At 49.6% G+C, this 25,492-nt stretch overlaps 1 protein-coding gene across 1 annotated transcript in view; it reads right to left on the bottom strand.

Annotated features, from left to right (window-relative positions):
• LOC115892750 (unconventional myosin-XVIIIb-like) overlaps positions 1-25,492 on the bottom strand; it is a 59,164-nt gene that overhangs the window by 18,932 nt on the left and 14,740 nt on the right. The window contains exons 2-9 of the mRNA XM_030914530.1: positions 21,124-21,210; positions 18,864-19,022; positions 12,680-13,993; positions 11,931-11,997; positions 11,072-11,184; positions 9,608-9,784; positions 4,296-4,494; positions 1,119-1,261 (exon numbers count right to left, since the gene is read on the bottom strand). Coding sequence (XP_030770390.1) covers positions 1,119-1,261; positions 4,296-4,494; positions 9,608-9,784; positions 11,072-11,184; positions 11,931-11,997; positions 12,680-13,993; positions 18,864-19,022; positions 21,124-21,162 — 2,211 coding nt within the window. The 5' untranslated portion in view covers positions 21,163-21,210. The remainder of the gene's footprint in view (positions 1-1,118; positions 1,262-4,295; positions 4,495-9,607; positions 9,785-11,071; positions 11,185-11,930; positions 11,998-12,679; positions 13,994-18,863; positions 19,023-21,123; positions 21,211-25,492) is intronic.

Raw genomic sequence — 25,492 nt, 5'->3', positions numbered from 1 at the left:
ACAAACAACTCTTCTAATAACCTAATCCTATTTTCTGTTCAAACAGGAAATTTGAGGGAGATGGGGAGGGGTGCGGGTGATTTTGGAGTTGGGAACAAACAGGTCACGTGTTCATCACACACAGACTGTTGCGGAAGGCTGGCGAGTGTCTGTTTAATTTCAACTTGCACTTTTTTTTTTTTTTTTTTTTTTTTTTTTTTTTTTTGAGGCGAAGTCTCGCTCTGTCGCCCGGACTGGAGTGCAGTGGCCGGATCTCAGCTCACTGCAAGCTCCGCCTCCCGGGTTTGCGCCATTCTCCCGCCTCAGCCTCCCGAGTAGCTGGGACTACAGGCGCCCGCCACCTCGCCCGGCTAGTTTTTTTTTGTATTTTTAGTAGAGACGGGGTTTCACTGTGTTAGTCAGGATGGTCTCGATCTCCTGACCTCGTGATCCGCCCGTCTCGGCCTCCCAAAGTGCTGGGATTACAGGCTTGAGCCACCGCGCCCGGCCTCAACTTGCACTTTTAAGACCCGGCTAATGAGAGGCTGAATTCTGTATTTGCTCATGAATATTTCATCCCCCTGAGAGTCCGAAGCACAGATGGGCTGGCTTGCTCCAGAAGGGATGTTCGAGGGCACCGAGTGAGGTGGGGAGCAACTGGCCCCAGTTAGGGGATCCATGACCATTTCATTATTTATTATTATTATTATTATTATTATTATTATTATTACTGTTTTTTTTTTTTTTTTTGAGATGGAGTTTCCTTCTTGTTGCCCAGGCTGGAGCGCAATGGCAAGATCTCGGCTCACTGCAACCTCCGCCTCCTGGGTTCAAGCAATTCTCCTGCCTCAGCCTCCCGAGTAGCTGAGATTACAGGCACCTGCCACCATGCCCGGCTAATTTTTGCATTTTAGTAGAAACAGGGTTTCACCATGTTGGTCAGGCTGGTCTCAAACTCCTGACCTTGGGTGATCCACCCGCCTCGGCCTCCCAAAGTGCTGGGATTACAGGCGTGAGCCACCACCATGACCATTTCAGACACATCCTAGAGTCCCAGCTGGAGGCGTGGGCTCTACTGAGTGGGGCTAGAGACACAGCAGCCTCAAGGGCCCCCTTGCATGTCCCCCCAGAGGCCTCACCTGGAGCTGAGCAGCCGTGATGCGGCCTGTAGCATTGAAGTCCAGTGACATCACCATGGAGAACCGGGTGGCACTGCAGCTGTGAGCCATGGACACAGAGCCAAAGGCCCGGAGGACAGTGAAGGTGGCTCGGATCTTCTCCACTGTTGGGGGCAGCATAGGGCCACATGTCACTGATGGACCAGGAGCTGCCACTCCCACCTCGCACAGGTCCACCTTTTCCATGGCCCCTGCTTGGGCCAGTCCTCATCCTGGCCTCAGCCCCCTGTGGGCTTCCTGTGAGCCTCCTGCCACCCACTCCCTGCCCAACCCAACTATAAACCACATACATTTCACTGAGCACCCATTGCTGGACTGACCATGTACTACCAGCCCTGGTGTAGGGGAAACAAGACTCAATCTAGAAGGGCAAGGGATAGGCACAATCTGGGCAACAGAGGCTGCCCTAGGGCTTCCCAGACGTAATGGATCCTAGGAAGAGGTGAGGATAACATTCTGGGGCCTGCACTCACAGCTTAGAAGCAGGCTTGCAAAGCCCGATAATCTCCCCACTATTATTCATTGCATACCTACAACACAACAAGCACTGTGCTAAGCACCTGGATACAGCCTGACCTGACTTCCACCCTCAGACACATGCAATTCACAGCACAACTACGTTCTGAGAGACTGTGCCTCTTCCCACTGTATCTCCAGTTTCTAGCATGAGCCAGATGTAAAGTAGGTGTTCAGCAAAGTATTGGAATAATCCTAGTGGAGAAGCAGTATAGCCAAGCGGTTAGAAGAGACTGAGGATCTTCCCTTTGCTGGTTACCTGATTTGGGGCAAATTAACTAGTTAATTATTAATTATTTATAATTAATTAATTAATAATCAACCAATTAATTGACTAATTAAATCTAATCCTCATGTGGCTGTCATGACGACCAAAAGTTTTGGGGTTTTTGTTTTGTTTTGTTTTTGTTTTTGCTTTTGAGACAGAGTCTTGCTCTGTCGCCCAGGCTGGAGTGCAGTGCAGTGGCAGTTCACGCCATTCTCCTGCCTCAGCCTCCACAGCAGCTGGGACTACAGGCGCCCGCCACCACGCCTAGCTAATTTTTTTGTATTTTTAGCAGAGAAGGGGTTTCACCACGTTAGCCATGATGGTCTCGATTTCCTGACCTTGTGATCCACCCACCTCAGCCTCCCAAAGTGCTGGGATTACAGGCCTGAGCCACCATGCCTGGCCGAGGACCAAAAGATTTAATAATGTCACATGCTTAGAAAATATTCCAAAGGTGGAACTGTTATTATTATAGTTATTATTATTAGAAACACAATATTGCCTGCATCATGGATTCTCAATGGGAGAATATTGTCCCTGAGATGAGTAAAAACTGATTATTAGAAGTGGTGGTAAAAAGAGATTTGTACGAAAAAAAATTTATACAAAAAATTAAATATAAAAAATATTTGTACAAATATATTTTATATTTTATATATGCATAAATATAAAAAATTTATACAAAAATATTTTATGTATAAAACACAAATATACATAAAGGAATATATGGCTTATCTGTGGTATTAACATTTCACCATAGGGGAAATGATTAAGGGGAATAAATGTCTTAAAAGGCCTTTCAGAGTGTGCAACAATGAAAAAAAGCTGAGAACAGTTCCACAGTGGTGAGAGCTCTACAGCCAGTAGGCCAGGGTTTGAATCTCAGCCCTAGGAGAATTTGCTGTGTGACATCAGGCAAGCTGAATCTCAATGCCTTCAGTCTACAAAATGTCAATAATAGTATCTACCTTATAGGACTGCTTTAGATTTAAAAAAAAAAAAAAAAAAAAAGTTGAGGCCGGGCACAATGACGCGCACCTGTAATCCCAGCGCTTTGGAAGGCCGAGGTGGGTGGATCGCTTGAGCCCAGGGGTTCTAAACCAGCCTGGACAACTTGCTGAAACCCCCATCTCTACAAAAAAAAAAAAAAAAAAAAAAAAAAAAAAATAGCCAACTATGGTGGCATGTACCTGTAGTCCCAGCTACTCAGGAGACTGAGGTGGGAGGATCACTTGAGCCTAGGAGGTCAAGGTTGCTGTGAGCTGAGATCACACCACTGCACTCCAGCCTGAGTGACAGAGTGAGACCCTGTCTCAATAATAATAATAATAATAATAATAATAATAATAATAATAAAGTTAGTATCCTTGGAATTAGACTTGGTATGGTAGGTTTCAGCAAGCATTTACTATGATCATTATTAATATTGTAGTTGTTATTACGAATTGGTATTCTTTTTTTTTTTTTTTTTTGAGACAGAGTCTCGCTGTCTCCTAGGCTGGAGTGCAGTGTCGCTATCTCTGCTCACTGCAAGCTCCGCCTCCCAGGTTTACGCCATTCTCCTGCTTCAGCCTCCTGAGTAGCTGGGACTACAGGTGCCCACCACCACACCCGGCTAATTTTTTGTATTTTTATAGAGACGGGGTTTCACCATGTTAGCCAGGATGGTCTCGATCTCCTGACCTCGTGATCCGCCTACCTTGGCCTCCCAAAGTGCCGGATTGCAGGCGTGAGCCACCACGCCCGGCCAACTGGTATTCTTTTTTTAAGGCTCAGGTCAAATATCACATCCTGGAAAAAGCCCTCCTGCAGCCCTCCTCTACACTCCCTGAGTTTCTTCCCTAGCCTGCTCTGCCAGCACTTTTTGAAGAACACTCAAGTTTGAATGTAGGTACAGTTCAATTTCCACTCTGGCTATTAGCTTCTCATGAGTGTAGACTCTGCCCTTGAATCTTTACTCTTCGAGTCCTCTGTTCAGTTCAGCAGGTTGTGCACTGCCCAAAGACACCACATCCCCAGGGTGCCTCAATCACATCGCACTCTCCTAGGTTTGTGTACGTATATTAGGATGATTTCCCAGCAGATGGCAGTCAAGTATCCGGTTCTAACAATGTCCATGTATGATGACTGTTCTCCAAACAGCCATCAATGTCTTGAGGAAGGAGTACCTTATTCTAATTTCAACAAATATATCCCAATGACCTAGGGATAGCCCTCCCCAGCAGCAAGCATGGGGTCTGCACGTATCTGGTACTCAGTGAATGCTAGCTGAATGAATATAAGAAAGAGCAGCTCAGCACCCCCTTCCAGCTCTCCCCGTCTTGACTCTACATGTCACCTAGAGACCACTGTACCTGAGACCTTGCCATCCATGCTGCCTGCCATCCCCACTAGGTGTTCCAGGACCTGCTCACAGCAGGCAGTCTTCCCAGCCCCACTCCGGCCCAGGGCCACAATACTCTGGTCTCTCCGCTGGTTCAGCAGCGCCCAGTATGCCCGCTGGGCCATGGAGCCAATGTGGGCGGGCAGGCCATCCCAGCGGCCCTTGGGCACCTGCAGGAAGATCACAGGTGTCAGCCATTCCATCCAGCCATTGCCTAGGGAGCATTCTAAAATAGTGCCCCTCCCCAGGCCCAGGGTCCAGATCTGTGTCCCTGCCTCCAGATCTGCATCCCTGCCTCCCTTCTTACTCTATTGTGAGGAGCCAAGCCTGTGTGTCTAGTTCTGCCCCTGGCTCCCTGTGAGTCCTTGGACAACACATGCCTGTTTTCTGAGCCTAGGTCTCCTCTTTAGTTAGTTAGAGGCCTGAATGAGAGCTACATTCGTCCATGAGATTCATCTCACTGGTTACTCAAAGCATCGAATAGTATCTGCCTGAAGCGAGGCAGCTGGATCAAGGGTATAATTATCCATTACGATTAGTGATGTCTGCCATGGACACAGGGAACGGCACACGGGGGAATTAGTGGTATGTGTGCTACATATTTGCTGTAACAGATTTAGGTGATATCTGAAATCATATGTGCTTCATCCACTCATTCATACTTCATTCAGTAAAATAATCCATTAGTGTCTACTATGTAGCAGGCACTCGGGCACAGCATGACACAAAATGGATAAAGGAAATTCCAGCCAATTGCAAAGAGATACCATTATATGCCTATTACAATGGCTGAAAAAACATTTAATAGTCACTACCAAGTTTGCTGAAGATGAGAAGCGACTGGAATTCTCATACGATGCTAATGGGAATGCTGAATGATGCAGCCACTATGGAAAACAGCCTGGCAGTTTCTTCTACAGTGAGATGCACACTCATTACCCCTCTCCACAACCCCACAACCCCTCTACAGGTGTTTACCTTAAAGAAATAATGTATGTTCACAAAAAATCCCTCTATGTCATTGGTTATATTGACTATATATTCAAAATCACCAAAAACTAAAACAACACAAATGTCCTTCAACTAGTGAACTAGGATAATCACCCATCTTGGTTGTTTTTTTGTTTTTTGTTTTTGTTTTCAGATGGAGTTTTGCTCTCTGTTGCCCAGGCTGGAGTGCAATGGCGCGATCTCGGCTCACTGCAAACTCCACCTCCCAGGTTCAAGCGATTCTCCTGCCTCAGCCTCCTGAGTAGCTGGGCTTAAGGCGTGCACCACCATGCCTGGCTAATTTTTGTATTTTTAGTAGAAATGGGGTTTCACCATGTTAGCCAGGCTTGTCTCGATCTCCTGACCTCAGGTGATCCGCCAGCCTCAGCCTCCCAAATTGCTATCCTGGTTTTAGCATTGAAAGTCTCATGTCCCAGAAAACGTTTTAGTCCCGGAGAAACCAGGACAAGTGGTCATCCTATGAACAAATAAGTACAGTAGTGCATCAGTGAAATAAAATAAAGGAACAAACTGTGGATAAATAAAACCACACGGGAGAATCTCCAATGCATTGTGTGGCCTGGAAGAAGCCAATTCAAAAGGTTACATACCTAGTACAATGCCATTTATATGGGTTTTTTTTTTTTTTTTTTTTTGAAAAAGGCAAAACTATAGGGACAAAAAAAAACAAACAAACAGATCAGTGTCTACCAGGGGTGGAACTTGGGGCTGAGTTGACCACAGAGGGGCCCAGAGAACTTTTGGGGGTGACGGGAACTGTCGTGTAATTGATTGCTTGAAGCAGCTACACAACTCTACACCTTAGTCAAAAACGCACAGAACTGGGCACTAAAAAGGTGAACTGGACAATAACGTAAATTACACATCAGTAAACCTGATTTTTGTTTCGTCTCTGCTTGGTGGAGCTTGCCTTCTGGTGGGAAGACAGAGATGATCGACGAAAGATATAATTCAGTTGTAGTGAACAGGAAGCATTTGAAAGCCACAAGGCTGGATTAGATCACCGAGGAAGAATGTGGGGACGGAGCACCCTGACAGGGACAGGTCAGGGAGACCACAAGGAAGACTGACTGAGCGGCCAGTGGGCCGGAAGGAAAACCAGGAAAGCGGAGTCTTAGAGCCGAGGAAGGGTGTGTTTCCAGGAAGAGGGAGGGAAATGCTGCTGAGTTCAGTAAGAGGAGACCAGAGACTTGACATTAGATTTGGCAGCAAGGGAAGAGGGCGGGAGGTTACTGTGAGGTCAGTGGAGAGGCACCAAAAGGAACAAGAGGAATGGGCCCTGCTGCAGGAGGATGTCCGAAGCCCAGGATACTGAGGGTGCCCACCTGGGTTCGGCAAGGCACCATCTGCCCTTCCTAGCACAGTCCCTTGGCCAAACTAGGGGCACAAACCCCGGTATGATGGCCCTCTCCTCAGTCTGGGTGCCTAGCTTGGGGCTGGGGCTGTCCCCAATCCACTGTTGGCTTTTCCTGCTCCAAGCCCCTGAGGAACAGTCATGAGTCCCTATCCCGATGCCAGATATAGGGCTCAGCAGGACCCTAATGCAGGCAAAGCGGGGATATGCCCCCACACTGGCTGGACACAGCCTTACGGCTTAAGGGTCCTGGAGTCTGAGTCCTAGAGCCATCCCCCAGTCTGGAAAAACTAAAGTTCAAGGAACAGGCAGTCCCATCCATCAGCCCGCTCAGGTCCACTGCCTGGAGGGAGAAGGAAGAATTTTGCACAGCCAGGTTCCTGAAGGCACTCATACATGTGTGCACACACACGTGCCTTCGCATCTGTGTACATGTGCCCTTGCATACATGTACAAAAGTGTGCTTGTAGGCACATGCACACAACAGTTGCCGAGGGCTCTACACGCAGAGATGGGACCCACCTATACCCACGTGGTCACACCCATGCTCAAACTCACGCTCTTATTCACCAAGACCTGCACGCCCCTGGGCACACACCCAGACCCCGGTGGGGCTAGCCCCACAGTGAGAGAGGCCCCCAGTGTGGCCCAGACCCCACCTAGCCCATCCTCAAGGTGGTCTCAGCCTCACCGCAAGCCTGTGCTCCCACCTGGTGGCCATTTGGGGAATCAGAGGTTGATCCAGCCTAAGGACAGGAGATGGGTGTGGGTTTGAGTGTGGGAGGCTGGAAGACTTGAGGGAAGGGTGGGGACCAGTGCCACACCCCACCCCAGGGTTAGGAAGGGAGGTAGGGGATCTACCTTCAGGGTGTGTACCAATGCCTGCACCTTTTAGCACTTTTGCCTAAGTTCCGATGCCTCGGTCCAGGATGGTCAATGAGGGCCTGCTTGCTATCTGGGCCTATAAAAATGTCCCTTCCAGGGATTTCCAGGGAGCCAGAGAAGTCACTTGGCAATTCAGACCAGCTCAGAGGCCTTGGGCTACAGTAACAGAAGCCTAAGTACTCACCACAAGGATGGGAGAGGGCACGTGCCAAGCTCTGGCCCACCCAGAGCTTCTGAGGTCCTCCCAGGGCCCTTGACCATGGACAGCTGTGATGGGAGAGCCGCTAGGAGTGACTGAAGGGGTGGCGTGGGTCACTCTAGGGGAGAAAAATCTTGGAGAGAGGGGTACAGGGCCACTATATCCCCTTTAATGGATTTAGCATTTCTCAGGGACTAGGGATGGGTTTGTTCCACAGGGCCCCAAAGGGTAAGATGTGGCTTTTCACCCCCAATTAGCAGAGGAGAACATGGAAACCAGAAGAAGTATCATGATCTTTCCTGGACACCAGGTGTCCTAGGGGCTTGTGACTTCCCACTGAGTCTCCAGAACAGCACGCAGGTAAGATGTCTCGCCTCCGACAGGCCTCCCTCCCTCCACTGAGCCTCTTCCCATCAGTCCTCTACCCAGCAGCCAAAGGCATCCGTTTACAACCTAAGTCACAGCATGTCATTGCTCTGCTAAAAACCCCAGTAGGGACTCTCTGTAAGCCTACTTTGGCTGGGGAGGCGGCCCAGTTCATAAAAAATAAAAATCGGCCAGGCACGGTGGCTCACGCCTGTAATCCCAGCACTTTGGGAGGCCAAGACGGGTGGATCACAACGTCAGGAGATTGAGACCATCCTGGCTAACACGGTGAAACCACGTCTCTACTAAAACTAGAAAAATTAGACGGGAGCAGTGGCGGGCGCCTGTAGTCCCAGATACTCGGGAGGCTGAGACAGGAGAATGGCGGGAACCCAGGAGGCGGAGCTTGCAGTGAGCTGAGATCGCGCCACTGCACTCCAGCCTGGGCGACAGAGCGAGATTTCGTCTCAAAAGTAAGTAAGTAAGTAAGTAAGTAAGTAAGTAAGTAAGTAAGTAAGTAAGTAAATATCCACAGTAGCTGCCATCCCACTCAGAGTAAAAGCCAGAATCATTATCCTGAGAACTGACCCGGCCCTGTCCTGGCTTTTCCCAACCTCTCCCACCTCTTCCTCCACTCATCTGCTCGGGCCACTCTTATCTTTATTGTTGATGATCTGTCTTTTCGTCCTAAAACAGCAACTCCACAAGGGCAGGCTTGCTCGCCCGGCATCTTCCCTGCTGTTCTTTGTGCCTGGTCCGGTAGAAGCGCCTCAATCAGTAGCTCAATCATTATGGATTGAACGAATGAAGGAGCCGCGCTTCAGTGACTCGGCTGAGGTGCCTCGTGCGTCCACAAGATGGCGCTTAGAGATTGCCTTTGCTCTTGTCGGTCTCAACAAAAATCGGCCGTTTCTACACTAGAGATGAAAAAAACTAAAGCACAACTGAAGCTTCTGTTTCCCCGTTGATGTGGGTGCTCAGGACTCCCGAGAGTTCAGCAAGAGCACACAGAAGCCCGGTGCCCTGGGTTTTCTCCCAGCTCCTCTGTTTGCTAGACCTGAGAGTTTAGCCTACGGCTGGCCCAGCCGGCTCTTCTTATCTGTAAAATGGGCTAATCACAGTACCTGTGTTTTCAGGTGGGTATGTGAGAATGAACTGAGTTAATTAATACACGGTGCATGAGGCAGTGTCTGGTAGAGTTCATACTCATTCAGTATTTTCTTTCGTTATTCTTGTGATATTTAATGCTGCTGTTTCTGTCCTAATGGTGACTGATCTTTCCACCCAGGGAATGGGGTAATCTCATGGTCCACGCCACAGGATGCCCACAATGCCGCGAGAAGGACGCTGCTTGCAGACAGGTAGACAGGGGGCTCTCATGGTTCTACTGTCACCTCAGATGCAGAGGGATCGCCCCAGACCCTCCTGCCCTCAGCTCCCCAGCGCTGCCCCCATGGTCCCACCTCACCTTCCCTGCAGACGGCACCGAGGGCCCCCGGGGCTGAAGGACGATCAGATCAGGTCCCGTGCAGGTGTGCGGCCGCTGAGCCCTGTAGCGCTGCAGAAGCGTGTTCAGGACACTGGATTCGTTGACACTGATGAGAGAGGCCAGGTCCTCGGCCTGGTCCAGCTCAGGGGGGTTGGCCTGTGAAACCGTCACAAAGAGTCTCCTCTGGCCTCCTGGGCCCCCAACACACACACACACACAGCCCTCCTTTTGAGAGCTATGTGCCAAAGACCAGAACAGAGCACAGGGACTCTGCATGGGAAGTGATGAAGCCCTACGAATAAAACAGGGCCATCCCTTCTCCTTGTCCTCTGTGCAACCTATGAGGCAACCCCTCTTTGCTGTGGTCCTGCACTCGGTGCACCATGAGGGCAGACGCTCCCAAGGCAGACTTGACAAAATTCAAAGCACTTTCTGAATCTCAAACACCACAAAAAGACAGGTGATGCTCCAGTGTGTGCGAGCATTCACTGCCATTTCCTTCTCTTCTGGGTCTTATGGAGAAGCTGTCAATATGCTCCGTGATACCCAGGAGAGGAGGCCAATGGCCAAACCGCCTTACTGGTCTCATAGCCCATCATGCACTGATTCCTAGGAAACCATCCAAACCCTTAGAAGCAAGGGGTGTGTGAAGCTGCTTCTTGAAACATCTATTCTAAGAGGCGTCCTATCATTCTCTCCAGCTTCAGGGAGTTTTCTGAACCTAGTAGTCTCGGGTTTGGGCCAAGCTTGAGCCCTCTCATGGATCAGCCTTTCTTGCAAGGCCACTGAGCCTTTGTAAACGCCCAATGTGGGAGAGGAAGCCTGAGGTGGGCAGAGGAGGAGCAGAAAGGAATGCAAATGAGCAAGGAGGAAAACTCCTTCTAAATTATCAGGCTGTGAGGAGGTGGAAAGGGCATGATAGAACCTTTTTTTTCTATCATTACACTGTGATTTGTCCTCAAAAGGATTTATGGTGCACAACAAAAAATGTATTCAAAACAATTTAAAGAGCAAAGCTGAAAGAAAGTTTGATGCCAAAATATAGGCCATTGGAACCTATGCTGTGGTTAAGGGCAAGCAGCAAATTTGGCTCTGAGTTCCCTGGCAGCCAGAGTGAAAACAGAAGCATGCTCTGTAGTATGATTTGCAATATGTATAAAATTAAAAGCAGTCATTTTTGGGGGTCCATCAGAAGAACTCCCAGTTCCAAGACCTGACAAACATGTCCCTTGATGTGTCCTCATTAAGAGAAACCACAGGAAAGGGTGAATGACCCCCTAACAGTATCCCTCCAGCAAAGCAATGTGTTCAGTGGGGTTCTTTGCTATAACTCCTTACAGGGCATCAAGCCAAAATGGTATTGGTAGTCAGGTACAAGGAAACCTCTTGCAGGGCTGGGGAAAGAGGGTGTGGAGCTGGGGGGCAGCGGGACAGGGGACTCACCCGATGGACATGCTCCTCATCCACCTCAGTGATACTTTTGTCAGCATCAATGCAAAGTCTCACCCTTCCTGCCGGCAGGTCTGCTGTTCCCTCATCTGGCTTTAGCACCGTAGCTGGTTGGACATCCCAGAGAGAGAAGGGGAAAAGGGAGGAGGTGGGAGGGGAAGAGGGGAAAGAGGCGAGGGCAGGAGATAAGAGAGGCTCTAAGCCGGGCCAGCAAGCTTGGGAGGAGGCTTGGGACAGGTCAGAAAGAGGCTACATCTTCTCCATTTGGGGTCTATTCACTTGGAGCTTTCTGAGTTGTGACCCCAAATCCTTTAAGGTCAGGCTCAGTCTGACTCACCTTAGGCTTTTACCAGCTGTCACAGTGCCAGGCACAGAGTAGGCACCCAGACAGTTGGGTACACTGATCTATCTCATACACAGACCTGGAATGGCAGATGATGGCATACAAGCTGCCATTTCCCCCTCCAGTGCCCATGGCAGACATCACTAATCAACCACTCTTCCCAGCCATCTTCAGACTGGGACTCAAAATCACTTCTCAGTAGAGTGCAGTGATCAGCCACAACCAATCGACAAAAGTAGACTTATGAGATCAAATCTATCGGGCCACTTGTACCTGACTCTGGGTTCCTTCAAGAACACCATAGAAAGCAAGCATGCATGTTGCATTAATGGGTTTCAGTAAGTAAATAACTCATTGTCAAGACACAAATGCCTTTGAAAGACAGTCTCCACTGCTCCTCTCCCCTCCTGACGCTCAAAGTGTAATCAGGACCTAGAACATATGGCTGGCAGCAGTAGGGGGCACAAGAGAAGACTCAGACCCTCCAAAGGTGCTAACACCCCTACTTACCAAGAGTAAATCCGTCCTTCTGAGCCAGCCAGACTTTCTCTGCCTCATACCATCTGTCCTCGGGAGCCTGAGAACCAAGATCACATAAATTAAACCAGCAAATGGCACCACTGCCCACCTTCCACCTTCCACAGGGGTTTCCCACAGTGTGGTCTGGGGCCATCCAAATCAGAATCTCCTGGGGGAGAACGGGAGAGGGAGTGTGCTTATTTAAATGCAGATTCCCGTTGGAACCAAGGAAGCGGAGTTTGCAGTGAGTTGAGATCACACCACCGCACCCTAGCCTGGGTGACAGAGCAAGACTCCATCTCAAATAAATAAATAAATAAATGCAGATTCCTGGGCCCCACTCCTGGTCTTTGTAAAGAGACTCCATGGCTAGCCCCAGGAATCTGCATTTTTAACAATCTGCTTTTATGCCATTCCAAGTCTGAAAGCTGTGGTGTGACATCATAAGCAAGCTCTACCATGTCAGCCATGAGGAGACACCTCACGTTTTGGGGACCTTCCCTCACTCCGTGGGGAATTCCACTCCAGGGCAGGTGCAATGGAAACTTCAGGACTTCTGCTCATGAAGGAAGTGCTCGTCCCCTCCTCTGGGTGCCTCGCAGTTCCAGCCACACCTCTCCAATTCCCTGCCCACCGCCCGTCCACCCCTTGCCCATCCCTGGGGGCAGATCTTTCCCATCCCTCCATCTCTGAGGGGGCCTGTCTGCCCCTCCGCGCTCCCAGGGCCGCAGCCCCCTCACCTGCTCTGAGTTTCTGCTCTGGCCTCCTTTGCCCGCCTCCTGGGGGGCTGGCCCATCTTGGTTCTCCTTCTGTATCCGAGGCCTTTCCGCATCCTTCTCCAGAGCTGGCTGGCTGGGTCCTTCCAGCTCTGTCTCCAGGGCACCAGACCCAACATCTTCTCTTGAGCAGGGCCCCTCTGCTTCCTGCCCACTTCTTCCTGACCAGCCTCCCTTCCCAGCAGCCACTGGTGACTCCACCATCGTGCTCACCTCCTTTGGGGCTTCACAGCCCTTCTCCGTCTGACTCCGAGCTTCGCCTGCCTTCCCGGACTTACCCTGGGGTTGCCCTATCTTTTCCTTCTTATCCCAGGACTCACCTGCCTTCCCAGTCATGCTCCGAAGCTCACCTGCTTTCTCCCCCATTCTCAGATCATCCCCCAACTCACCCTGCATTTGGCTTTTCTTCTCTGTCTGGGTCTGAGGCTCACCTGTCTTCTCTGCCTTACTTAAGAGCACCCCTTCTTTGTCCTTCTTATTCTGGGGACCATCCCACTTACTCCTTCTTCCCAGGAAACCTCCCCACTTTCTCCCAGGGATGTGGGGCCCTATGTGCTTCCCTTCACTCCCTACGTTCTTGGAGACATTCTCCTTTTCCACCGGGCTTGTGGGCTCCCCTCCCTCCTTCTCTGCTTTCCCTGGTCGCACCCCCTCGCTGGGCCCTTGGGCTTGGGGCCTGGTCCCCTGCCTGTCTTTGCCCTGGGGCTCAGCCTCTTTCAGCTCTTTGGTTTTGGGGGTCCCACCCCCCTTCCCCACTATGCTTTGACCCTTCTCGCCTTTTTTCAGTGCCACAGTTCCTTGGCCTGCGTCCCCAAGACCCCCAGTCCGGGTCTTCTCAGCTTTCGGGGCCAAGATCTCAGTGCTGGCCTGGGGGCCACAAGGAGCCCTAGAGGTCTCCCCTTTCCTTTCCTTTCCAGTGTCTGTGACTGGGGGAGGGGTCTTGCAAGGGGACGTGTCATGGGGATGAGTCCTCTCTGGCTTGGCTGAGTCCAGGTCCAGCTTGGCCACCATCAACAACACATCACCCCTCCTCATGCCCCTCTTGAAGGGGAGGGTCTTTTTGGCTGGTGTTGCAGTGGAGCCCAGTTCCTGGGCCTTCTCACCATTGATGCTGGTCATCCGCTCAGGGTTGGGGCTGCCGGTCCCCTCGCTTTCCTTGCTCAGAATGTCTGAGCTCCCAGGAGAGCTTGACTGGTTGTCCTGAGAGATCTGCTGGCTTCCAGATCTGGTGCCACTGCTGGACTTGCTGTTGGGTTCACTGATGGAAATTTCTGGGGTCTAGGAGAGAGAACACAACCATGCCTACATAGCTGCTTGCTGACCTGACGGCGTTGCCATTCACTCACGCGTATTGATTCATTTCGTTGTTCACTTCTCCATTCATCCTTCCACAGATGCTCGAGCACCTCCAGATTCAACAGGCATAGCCAAGCCTAGCACCCTTGACCTTGGCCCAGCCCCTCAAAGTTAAGTGATGGAGTGGAAGGAGTGGATTTTGGAGCCCAACAGAACCAAGTTCAACTCCTGACTCTGACACTCTATAGCTGTGTGACCTCAGCTAAATGACTTCTCCTCTCTGAGTCTGTTTTTTAATCAATAAAATGAGGATGATAAAAGCCCACCTTGCAGGTTAGGTGTGAGAATGTGTGAGAATATGTAGAAACTGAGCCCAGCACATAGTGTGTTCTCAATAACAGTAGCTACTGCTACTACTGTTGTTATTTCTGTGTGGATTCTTCCTGGGCCAGTAGGGGATCCAGGAAAGGACTCAGGGCCTGTCACTAGAAGACCTGTTCTCATCTTGCCTCTAACACTCTCCAGCAAGACTTCCTCTCTATCTCTATCTGGGCTACCATCTCTTCTCTCTGGGCTTTGGGTTTCCCCAATGCAGGCAAATACCACCTGACCATTCAGATCTTTAATAGGATGAGATGTGGAAATGCACTTTTGAGATCACAGAGAGAGGAACAGACTGAGCTACTTCCACTGCCCTGGTCCCCATATCACACTTCCCATACCAGCTGAGGGCTCTGGTTTCTGCCCCTGGGGTCCCCCACTCTTGCCTGACCTAGACATTGGTGGCTGCATAACACCCAAGGGGTTTCCACTGTCTGCTCCCTTCCCAGGCCTTTTTACTGCCTTGTAATTTTAGCCTTGCACAGAGCTTCATCCTCAAACCAGCCTGGCTGTGGCCTGAAGAGCTCACAGGTCCAGCTGTGCCTCCATCTCTGCAGAAAAAGACTTCAACCTCATAAGCAAGTTCCACCCTGATGTCTCGCTTCACCACCAACCCTAGCCTGGGTTCTTCCATCCTGGACAATGCTAGCACAGCCTCACAGACACCCGTGCCTGGGAATCTGGGATTCTCCCCCTCCTCTTGCGTTCAAACCAGTCCCAGGAGCATGTTGATTCCACCCTGCCAAGCTTCACATCTGTGTCTCTTTTTCCAAACCCATGTCTGCTATTCCTCACCCCACAGCCTGTGAACTGCTGTCCCTTCAATTTGCTGCCAGCCATTTTAAACCAGATCAAAATATTTGGGTAGCTGCCCACAGCCTATAGGAAAATCATTTGGCACCACCCTTGGTCTTTCAAATTCCTCAGTAAGGAACCCCAGCCTGCCATCTGACCATATTTATTGTCCCTACTCGTTCCCATGCATGAACTGTACTGGTCACCTTCTCCCACCTGACTCTCCCCTGCTTCCAGGCTGTTGCCTGTTCTGAGCTTGCTGCCCAGAGTGCCCTTTCCCCTCTTCACTTGCCCATGGTCTACTCATCTTCTATACCCAGCTCAAATATCTCCTGTAGCTCCTCTCTACACATCTTTGCCTGAAGACCTCAATCAGAAATTGTTCCAAGCTTGCACAAAGTCCCAGAGCACTATGCTAGTCACAGCGAGGCCACCTTCTGCGTTCCGTTCTGGCTTTTATCTGTGTCTCTCTCCTGTTTTAGGTGGCTGATGCCACAGCAAAGTCTCTGTTTTCATCTTTGTAATAATGACAATAATAATATCTATCATTTATATCTTCCTTGCAATGAGCCCTGTATCACCATCATGCAATCTCCTATTTAATTCTCCTAAGGAACAACTGGAGTAGATTCTGAACTTCTCCCCATTCTACAAGCACAGAAGCAGATGCAAAGATGTAAGGAGACCCAGCTACAAAGACGCAATGTAAAACCAGTTCTCTCTGACTCCAAAGCCAGTGCCTTTAACTGCTGCATATTAGACGCCCTTCCTTGTCTTTCTAGGGCTCTCTGGAATCTCCTGGGGTACTTTAAAAAACCTTAATGCCTTGGCCTTATTCCCAGAGACTCTGGTTTAGTCTGTCTGGGTTGTGACTCCCCGGGTGATTATGAGGTACAGCTGGAGCTCAGCATCACGACTCTGGGGCCCATGGCCGAGTAGCTCCTCCTGACCTTCTGGGGGAAGGCAGGACATAGCCTTGGAAGGGGGATTGACTGCACTTGGCAAATCTCACCACTGTCTACACCATATCAAAAAGTGAGTCAGTGCCTTATTTTTAACCAACCACCACAGAGGAGACAGTAACGTGGGGTGGGCCAAACAAGATAATTCGTGCCAGCCTCCTCCCACCCCACCCTCATATGCCCATGAATTCTCTTCCTTTGGATCTTCAAAGTCATCAAAGTCTTTGGTCGCCCCACCCTGCCACCTTTCTTAGCATATAGAGGAAACAGCACCTCTAGAATCACTGGGGCCAATAGGAAACTAAAGCACATTTTTATAGATGAGTAAACTGAGGCCAACAAAGGGGAAGGGGTTTAGCCAGGACCACAAAAAGTGGCAAGGCCAGAGCTGGAATCTAGGTCTCCTTGACATTCAATACGGGCTACTTTCCACTCCGGTGTTATTCCAGCCTCTCCCTCTTCCTCACCGGCTGGGTAGCCTTAGGAGAACCGGGTCACCTCCCTAAACCTTGTTTTCCATTCCTGCGAAATGGGATGGATTCTGATGGCTTCTTGCAAGGATTAGATGAGGATCAAATGAAACAGTTGTGCTGGGACAAGGCAAGAGAGTACAGAGTTATTTACTGATTGGGACAAGAAAGTTAAATTGGCAGGAACCAGCCAGAGCTTGCTGCCTTGTGGAAACATGTCCTGAGGCTCCCTTGCTCCAGCCCCAGGAATATCTTGGCCCATGGTCCAGCCACCTGCTGTGGGCTGAGGCTCAGCGCCATCCTGCATCTTGGCTGTGAATCTCCATCCAGGCACAGCAGCAACTGTTTGTCCCCATCCATGGCTTAGCTCTGCCTCTTTACTTGCTCCCAGTGACACCAGCACTGCTGGTGTCAATCTCACAGAGCCCTTTCCCCACAGGTCTCTGTGGCACCACCCCAGCCACCTCACTCACCAGACTGGTCCTTTTCCAGGCATATTGTGAGAGAAGTGAACACACAGGCTCCCCTCCTTGCTCTGCCTCTATCTGGTCTTATGACCTTGGGAAAATCACTTGACCTCTTTTGAAGTCAGTCTCCACTTGTGATAAATGGGTAGAATCCCATCCACCTGCATTGCTGCACGGGTATCGAATGAGCCCATGAGCAGTACAGAAGCATTGTCTGGTGATAAACAGCACACAGTAACATTTCATCATAACCTAACAACAGCCTGCTGGGGTCAGCTTTGGCCCCCACTTATGCCTTAGGTCAGGCAAGAGTGGGAACAGAGCCTGTCCTCCCTGTCAACCTCCCCAAGAAAGACTTGGCTGAGGTATTTCAGCAGCTGCTGCTGTTCAGCTGCTGGAGGACCTCTCTAATGCATCGAAGTCATTCATCGGACAGGTGCAGGCACATGTGGGACTAGCCGAGCAAACCAAAACTGAAGGGGAGGGGAAGAAAGAGCCAGGATGGGTCACTGGGCTCAAGCCAACACCAGGCCCTGAGGCCACCAGACCTCTCAGCCCAGGCATTGCAGCATTCATCTTGTCTGAAGGGGGCACTGGAGAGACATAAAGAGATGCCCTTTCTGCCTAACACAGGGATACTCCCAAGATGCATTGCACTCTAAGCCTGCCTCTCTCATGGTCTGCCTTGTCATCCTGCTCAGGTTCCAAGGCTAAAGAGGACAGGAGAGAAATAGTACTGGCCACCACCAGGGACAAGTTTACAAATCCTTAAAGCGTAGGGGCCACATTGTATTCAACTATTGCTTCAATCCAGCAGCGCTATTCAGAATAGCTAAGGATTTTTAGTGGACATCAACCAATCAGGAGGGACACCAGCAGGAGGAAGGTACTGAGGTTCCTACCTGTGCCAAGCATTAACCCTGTAATTATTGGATTGTAGCCATTCCAAGGGACTCAGGAGAGGGACCTGGGTAAACACAGCAGCTGGAGGGCACTTGGGGGCCCAAGGGTTTCAACCATTTACCACCTGGTATGAAGGATTCAATATTTTAACAATCAATGCAACTACACCAGTTAGTACCAACTCAATAGCTTTCTGCTTAAAGTGAACCAACTATACATCTTAGCCAGTATCTAGGTTTCCTTTTCTATAAAAATAGTGTTCGCTAGGATGGTCAAGTAGGCTAGGCGCGGTGGCTCACGCCTGTAATCCCAGCACTTTGGGAGGCTGAGGCGGGCGGATCACGAGATCAGGAGATCAAGACCATCCTAGCGAACACGGTGAAACCCCGTCTCTACTAAAAAATACAAAAAAAAATTAGCCAGGCATGGTAGCGGGCCTGTAGTCCCAGCTACTTGGGAAGCTGAGGCAGAAGAATGGCGTGAACCCGGGGGGTGGAGCTTGCAGTGAGCGGAGATCGCGCCACCGCACTCCAGCCCGGGCGACAGAGTGAGACTCCATGCTTAAGGAATTCCTAGTCAAATAAGTCATATAATCAAATAAGTACTATGCCAACCAGCCACAATTAAGACAGGCATAGAAAGTGCAGCAAGATTCAGAGAAGGAAGACAATGGAAGAACTTTCCAGAGATGTGCTCTTTGAGCTGGGTTTTGAAGGGTACACAAGAGCTCAATAGATCAAGTTGAATAAACGACATTCCTCAAAGCCAGGATAGCAGGAGCAAAGGCAGGATGACAAATGACTCAGAGGAAGCTCACAAGACAGCATGATGAGAATGGAAACGCATCTGGTCCCCCTTCTTAGGAACCACTTACCTCTCGTTCCGGAGCGGCGAGAGCTAACTGTTTCCTCTGTCTCGCTTCCTTGGCCTCTTTTTCAGTCTCCCGGACCAGTTGCTTAATGAAGCCCCCTGGGATGACAGAGAAAAGGGGAGGGGGCGAGGACGGTGGAGGGCTCTTGTCCTCTTCCCGAATCTGTTTTGCAGAAGCAAGGAAAGAGAGAGCTCAGTGAGTCAACCAGCAGCAGCAAGCTGCCCTTCAAGAAGTTTGCAATGGAGCCTGGGAGGGGGCAGAGGAGGACATACTTGACCAAGCCCATGTATGAGAAGCCACAGCCAAGCAGGTGAGGCCCAGCAGGACTCAGGGAGGTCCCTGAGACAGTGCATGAAAATGGAACGCAGGGGCAGCCCGGAATTATGCGGGTCAATGTGATTTCTGCCTGGATCCCGTCTCCTTGTGATACGAACAGTCACTTGCATGGTCAAGGCTGCTGGTTCCCTTCCTTGCCATGGGACATGCCCATTTCTAGGAGGACCTGCTCTGAAAGGAGGTTTTCCGGTTTCCAGAAAGGGGTGGATATCGCAGGGAATCATCCACACTCTCCTGGTCCCCCTCAGCTTATAGTTAACATAACAGATGAACCAATTCATCACTTACTGTGCGCCAGGAACATGGTAAGATAGGGAAGCACTTATAGCCATGATGTATATAAGGATCTGACTCTGTGGCTCCAACCCACTCAACTGACACAGTGCTGTGGCTTCCTGATGGTCCTTAAACCAGGACTCGGCCAGCCAGGGGCTCTCTAACACTGGGTCCTAGAACAGGCAGGTTGGACCAGGTATTTTACCCCCCCAGAAATATGGCCTAGGCCAGCACTAGCTGGACTTGTGGTACAGCTGAGACCCCTCTGTAGGCCATAGCAACTTGGAGGCTGAGGCATGGGACCGGCTGCGGGCGACTGAAGTATGTCTTTAGCCTGCATCAGTGACAGCCCATGAGAAGAAAAAAAAAGTCACCAGTACTTTATATGGAAGAGCTCCATGTTGTTTTAAAATAGCCTCCTTATCAAGAACCTCTGTGCATGTGTGGTAAAGACTTGCTGTCTGCAACCCAACTGATAAGGGAGGAATTCAAAGGAGATAGGAAAGGCCGGCAGACAAGGCCATGGGATAAAGCTGGTGGATGCAGACCTCTGCCCAGGGACAGAGAAGCAAGGGCAGCACTGCAGGGCCCACATCAACATCATTTCCCTTCTTTCCACTCTGATCTGGGACTGAAGACACTTCATAAGTGAGAGACAGTCTTTTTTTTTTTGAGACGGAGTCTTGCACTGTCACCCGGGCTGTACTGCAATAGCGTGATCTCGGCTCACTGCAACCTCTGTCTCCTGAGTTCATGTGATTCTCCTGCCTCAGCCTCCTGAATAGCTGGGATTACAGGCACACACCACCACACCTGGTTAGTTTTTTGTATTTTTAGTAGAGACGTGGTTTACTATGTTGTCCAGACTGGTCTCGAACTCCTGACCTCGTGATCTGCCTGCCTCGGCCTCCCAAAGTGCTGGATTACAGGCGTGAGCCACCGCACCTGGCTGAGAGACAGTCTTAAGGCACACTCAGCAGGTGTCTTAAGACACACTCTGCAGCTTCCAACACCACTTTGGATCAGGCTGGGAGAGGCAGGGGCAGGCAGGAGGCAGCCAGAAAGTAGCTTCTCACCCTCCCACCTGCAATTCATCAGATCACATGCACAAGGTGGAGTGAGGGTGCAGGAGGTAACAGGCATCTTAGAAAGAGGCAGCCCTTCGTAGCATATCATGAAAAGTACAAAAGGGGAATAAGGAGAGCCCGTTTCCAGTTCTCTGTGGTGCCCGAAGGCAGGGACCACAGAAACCCACCCCTGTGGCATAAACCTGGCAGCTGACAGCCCTGCCTCTGCCCCCCATGTGCCCTTCCTCCCACCCAAACTCCAGTGCTCATCAGAGCTGCCATGAGGATTGAGCTGGGACAGCTGGTCTACCCCCCCCCCCCATTGCCCCACCACCACCTGAGGAACCGGAAATGACCAGGCAGCCCTGGGGGGAGTCAAGGGTATGGCCATCAGTGTCCAGCTGGGTTGGAAAGGCCAAGACTAGCAGAGCTGGCTGGGAGAAGGTTGAAGGTGGGATTGCACATGCTACAAGGAGGGCTGGACATCAGACTCCCCACTCAAGGTGGGAAAGGTTGGACTTGTCTCCCGAGGGTCGAGTCAGTCCCTGAGGATGGCTGCAGCCCCAGCCGTGAGTGTCACTTTCCTTCTGCTCCCACAGGGCGAGGCGTGATGAGATGGCCATGCTGAGGCAGTGCCAGGGCCGTGAGATGACGAGATGAGATGGAGCTTCCTGCCAGACAGCACGGAATGAGGCGTTACAGACACACACAGCACATGAGATGGATAGAAACAGAACTGACACACAGGGACACAGTGGGGAGAGAAGGGAGAGACAGGTTAGCTCATGGGCACAGCCCTACTCCCACCCCACCAACGCCATAAACCAAGACCCCATGGGGGAATGGGCACAGTCAGGTATAGGCCCTGTCAGCTACCCCTGCACGGAGGATGGTCAGGCAGGACAACGCAGGCCACAGAGTGAACAATGCCCTGAAATATTCTTCCTCTTGGCCCCACACATTTATTGAGATATAACATACAATCAAAAAAAATATATGATCATAAGGTATAACTCAGTGGCTCTTACAGAAAGAACACACCAATATAACTACACCCTGATCACGATTTTAAAGTTATAATTTTATTTATAAGAAGTTCAAGAACAGGCAAATCTAATCTATGGTAAAGGAGGTCAGAGGAGCTTTTGGTTGAAAAGAAGCATGAGGGAACTTTCTGGGGTTCAGGAAATGCCTTGTATCTTGATCTGAGGGATGACTGCATAAGTGTATCATATGCAAAACTTCACCCAGCTGTACAATTAAGATTGGACGTTTTACTGTATGTAAATCACATCTCAGTTCAAAAAGTGAACAGAGACCTAGAACTTCCCTCATGCTCCCTTCTGGTTATATTTCCTCAAGGGAAACCACTATTCTTGTTTATTTTTCGTTTTGTTTTGTTTTGTTTTTGAGATGGAGCCTTGCTCTGTTGCCCTGGAATGCAGTGGCGTAATCTCGGCTCACTGCAACCTCCGCCTCCCCGGTTCAAGCAATTCTCCTGCCTTAGCCACCGGATTAGCTGGGATTACAGGTGTATGCCACCACATCCAGCTAATTTTTTGTATTTTTGGTAGAGACAGGTTTTCATCATGTTGGCCAGACTGATCTCGAACTCCTGACCTCGCGATCCGCCCCTCCTCGGCCTCCCAAAGTGCTAGGATTACAGGCGTGAGCCACCGCACCTGGCCGGGAAACCACTATTCTTACTTCTAACACCATGAATCATGGGGTTTTCTTTGTGGAGGGAGACCTTGGTAACATAGTTGGGAGATGAGGTGAGGGCAGGAAACCGTAGCTCTCCATCTGTCCCACGCTTGAAGAAATAATTTGTCATCATATTGAGAGCCTTAGAAAATTTTCATAACTTTTGACCTAGAAAGCCCTTTTCTGGGAAACAAGTTTGAGGAAGTAATCCTAAACCAGAACATTTCATCACCGTGCTGACTGTAGCATTGAAAGAGCAGACACGATGTCCAATAACTAGAGAATGTCAAATAGAGTACATCCAATTCTCAGTAACAGTATGAATCCATCAAACAGAGTGTTTAGCAAGCATTGTTTTTACTTGCCCTATCTCCATATTATTAATGTATTTCCTTGTTTATTTACACCTGTTACTTCCCAGCCAAAGTTACAACTTTTCTTTCTTTGTTTTTATTATACTTTAAATTCTGGGGTACATGTGTAGAACATGCAGTTTTGTTCCATAGGTATCCACGTGCCATGGTGGTTTGCTGCATCCATCAACCCATTATTGACATTAGGTATTTCTCCTAATGCTGTCCCTCCCCTAGTCCCCCACCCCTCCACAGGCCGCGGTGTCTGACGTTCCCCTCCCTGTATCCATGTGTTCTCATTGTTCAACTCCTACTTATGCGTGAGAACATGTGGTGTTTGGTTTTCTGTTCCTCTGTTAGTTTGCTGAGAATGACGGTTTCCAGCTTCATCCACGTCCCTGCAAAGGACATGAATTCATTCTCTTTTATGGCTGCATAGTATTCCATGGTGTACCTGTGCCACATTTTCTTTATCTAGTCTATCATTGATGGGCATATGGGTTCGTTCCAAGTCTTTGCTATTGTGAACAGTGCTGCAATAAACATATGTGTGCATATGTCTTTATAGTAGAATGCTGTATAATCCTTTGGGTATTTGTTTTTAAACAGCTATATTGGGGTATAATTTGTATGTCATAAGATTCATCCCTTGTAAGTTTCAACTTGATGATTTTTAATAAATTTACAGAGTTGTGCAATTGTCACCACAATCTAACTTTAGAAATTCTTATCATTCCCACCGGGTGCAGCAGCTCACACCTGTAATCCCAGCACTTTGGGAGGCCAAGGCCGGCGGATCACAAGGTCAGGAGATCTAGACCATCCTGGCTAATAAGGTGAAACCCCGTCTCTACTAAAAATACAAAAATTAGCCGGGTGTGGTAGCGGGTGCCTGTAGTCCCAGCTACTCGGGAGGCTGAGGCAGGAGAGTGGCGTGAACCTGGGAGGCGGAGCTTGCAATGAGTCCAGATCGCGCCACTGCACTCCAGCCTGGGCGACAGAGCGAGACTCCATCTCAAAAAGAAAAAAAGAAGAGAAAAGAGATTCTCATCACCCCCCAAAAAAACTCTTCTCTTCATGCCCATTTACTGTCACTAGTTGTTCCCTCCCTCAGCCCCAGGCAACCACAAATCTACTCTCTGTCTCTGTCTCTATAAACTTGCCCTTTTTGGACATTCGCTATAATGGAATCGTAAAGTACTTGGTCATTTACCTCTGACCCCTTTCACTTTGCATAATGTTTTTGACATTCATCCATGTTCCTGTGTGTCAGCCCCTCATTACTTTCTGTTGCTCAATTGCATTCCTGTTGCATGGTTAGACCGGTTTTTGCTTTTTTTTTTTTTCTTCTTAATCCATGTAACAGGTGATGAGCAGTTAGACTGTTTCCACTTTAGGGGCACTATGAATAATGTTGCTACAAAGTCATGTAGCTTCCTCTGAGTGAAATTGCTGCGTAGTATGATAACTTTATCTTTAATTTTTTTTTTAAAGAAACTTTCCTACCAGAAAGGTGGCTCACATCTGTAATCCCAACCCTTTGGGAGGCCGAGGCAGGTGGATCCCCTGAGGTCAGGAGTTCGAGACCAGCCTGGCCAACATGGCAAAACCCTGTCTCTACTAAAAATACAAATATTAGCTGGGCGTGGTGGCGGGAACCTGTAATCCCAGCTACTTGGGATGCTGAGGTAGGATAATTGCTTGAATCTGGGAGACGGAGGTTGCAGTGAGCCAAGATGGTGCCACTGCACTCCAGCCTGGGCAATGGAGTGAGACTTGGTCTCAAAAACAAACAAACGAGCAAACATAAAACAACACAGAAACTTTCCAACTATTTTCCAAAGTGACTATATCCTTGTCCACATCCCCACCCCTGCAGTGTATGAGAGTTGTTTGGGAAACATTTGCAGAAACATTGGAAGGTGCTTGTCTCAGCTTGTAAAGTGAGTAAGATTGAGTACAATGTTGCACACACCAAAGCTGTCCAAAATGAACAACAAAAGGCTTCCTGTAGAAAATCAAGTGGGAGGAAATATACCAAGGTCTTAGTAGAAGTGGTCTTTAGTGGAAGAATGTGTCTCTTCCGCCTTTGGCTTTTCTCACTTCTAGCCCTGGTTGGCCAAGCCTTCTGAGCAACGCTTCACTGACCCCACCTAAGAGACACCCACCCCCTATCCCAGCTGTCAGAGCAACTGCTGACCAGCAGTTTTTGTTTTCATTTTTGTTTTTGAAATGGAGTCTTGCTCTGTTGCCCAGGCTGGAGTGCAATGGTGCAGTCTTGGCTCACTGCAACCTCCGCCTCCTGAGTTCAACCAATTCTCCTGCCTCAGCCTCCTGAGTAGCTGGGACTACAGGCACGTGCTACCATACCCGGCTAATTTTTTGTAGAGACGGGCTTTTGCCATGTTGGCCAGGCTAGTTTCGAACCCCTGACCTTGTGATCCGCCCCTCAGCTTCCCAAAGTGCTGGGATTACAGGCGTGAACCACTGTACCTGGCCTGACCAGGACTTCTTCAAGGCCTTGTAAGCCTGGAAGTAGCTGCCCTTCAGTGACTTGAAGAGAAGGCGGTGGCTATTATAAGTAAAACAGCTATTAATTTTTATGCAAAAGTCTTGAATGGACATGCATTTTCATTCCCTGCCTGATACCTAGAGTATAATGGTATGCCATATAAGAGGTGCATGTTAAGCTTTTGTAAGTTCTAGTGTTCTATAGCACTGTATGATGACCACAGTTAACAATAATATTATATAGTTTCTTTTTTTTTTTTTTTTTTTTTTTTGAGACGGAGTCTCGCTCTGTCACCCAGGCTGGAGTGCTGTGGCCGGATCTCAGCTCACTGCAAGCTCCGCCTCCTGGGTTCACGCCATTCTCCTGCCTCAGCCTCCCAGGTAG

Source organism: Rhinopithecus roxellana, chromosome 13, assembly GCF_007565055.1.
Source record: "Rhinopithecus roxellana isolate Shanxi Qingling chromosome 13, ASM756505v1, whole genome shotgun sequence".
Lineage (NCBI taxonomy): Eukaryota > Metazoa > Chordata > Mammalia > Primates > Cercopithecidae > Rhinopithecus > Rhinopithecus roxellana.
This window is presented reverse-complemented; position numbering and strand designations above follow the sequence as displayed.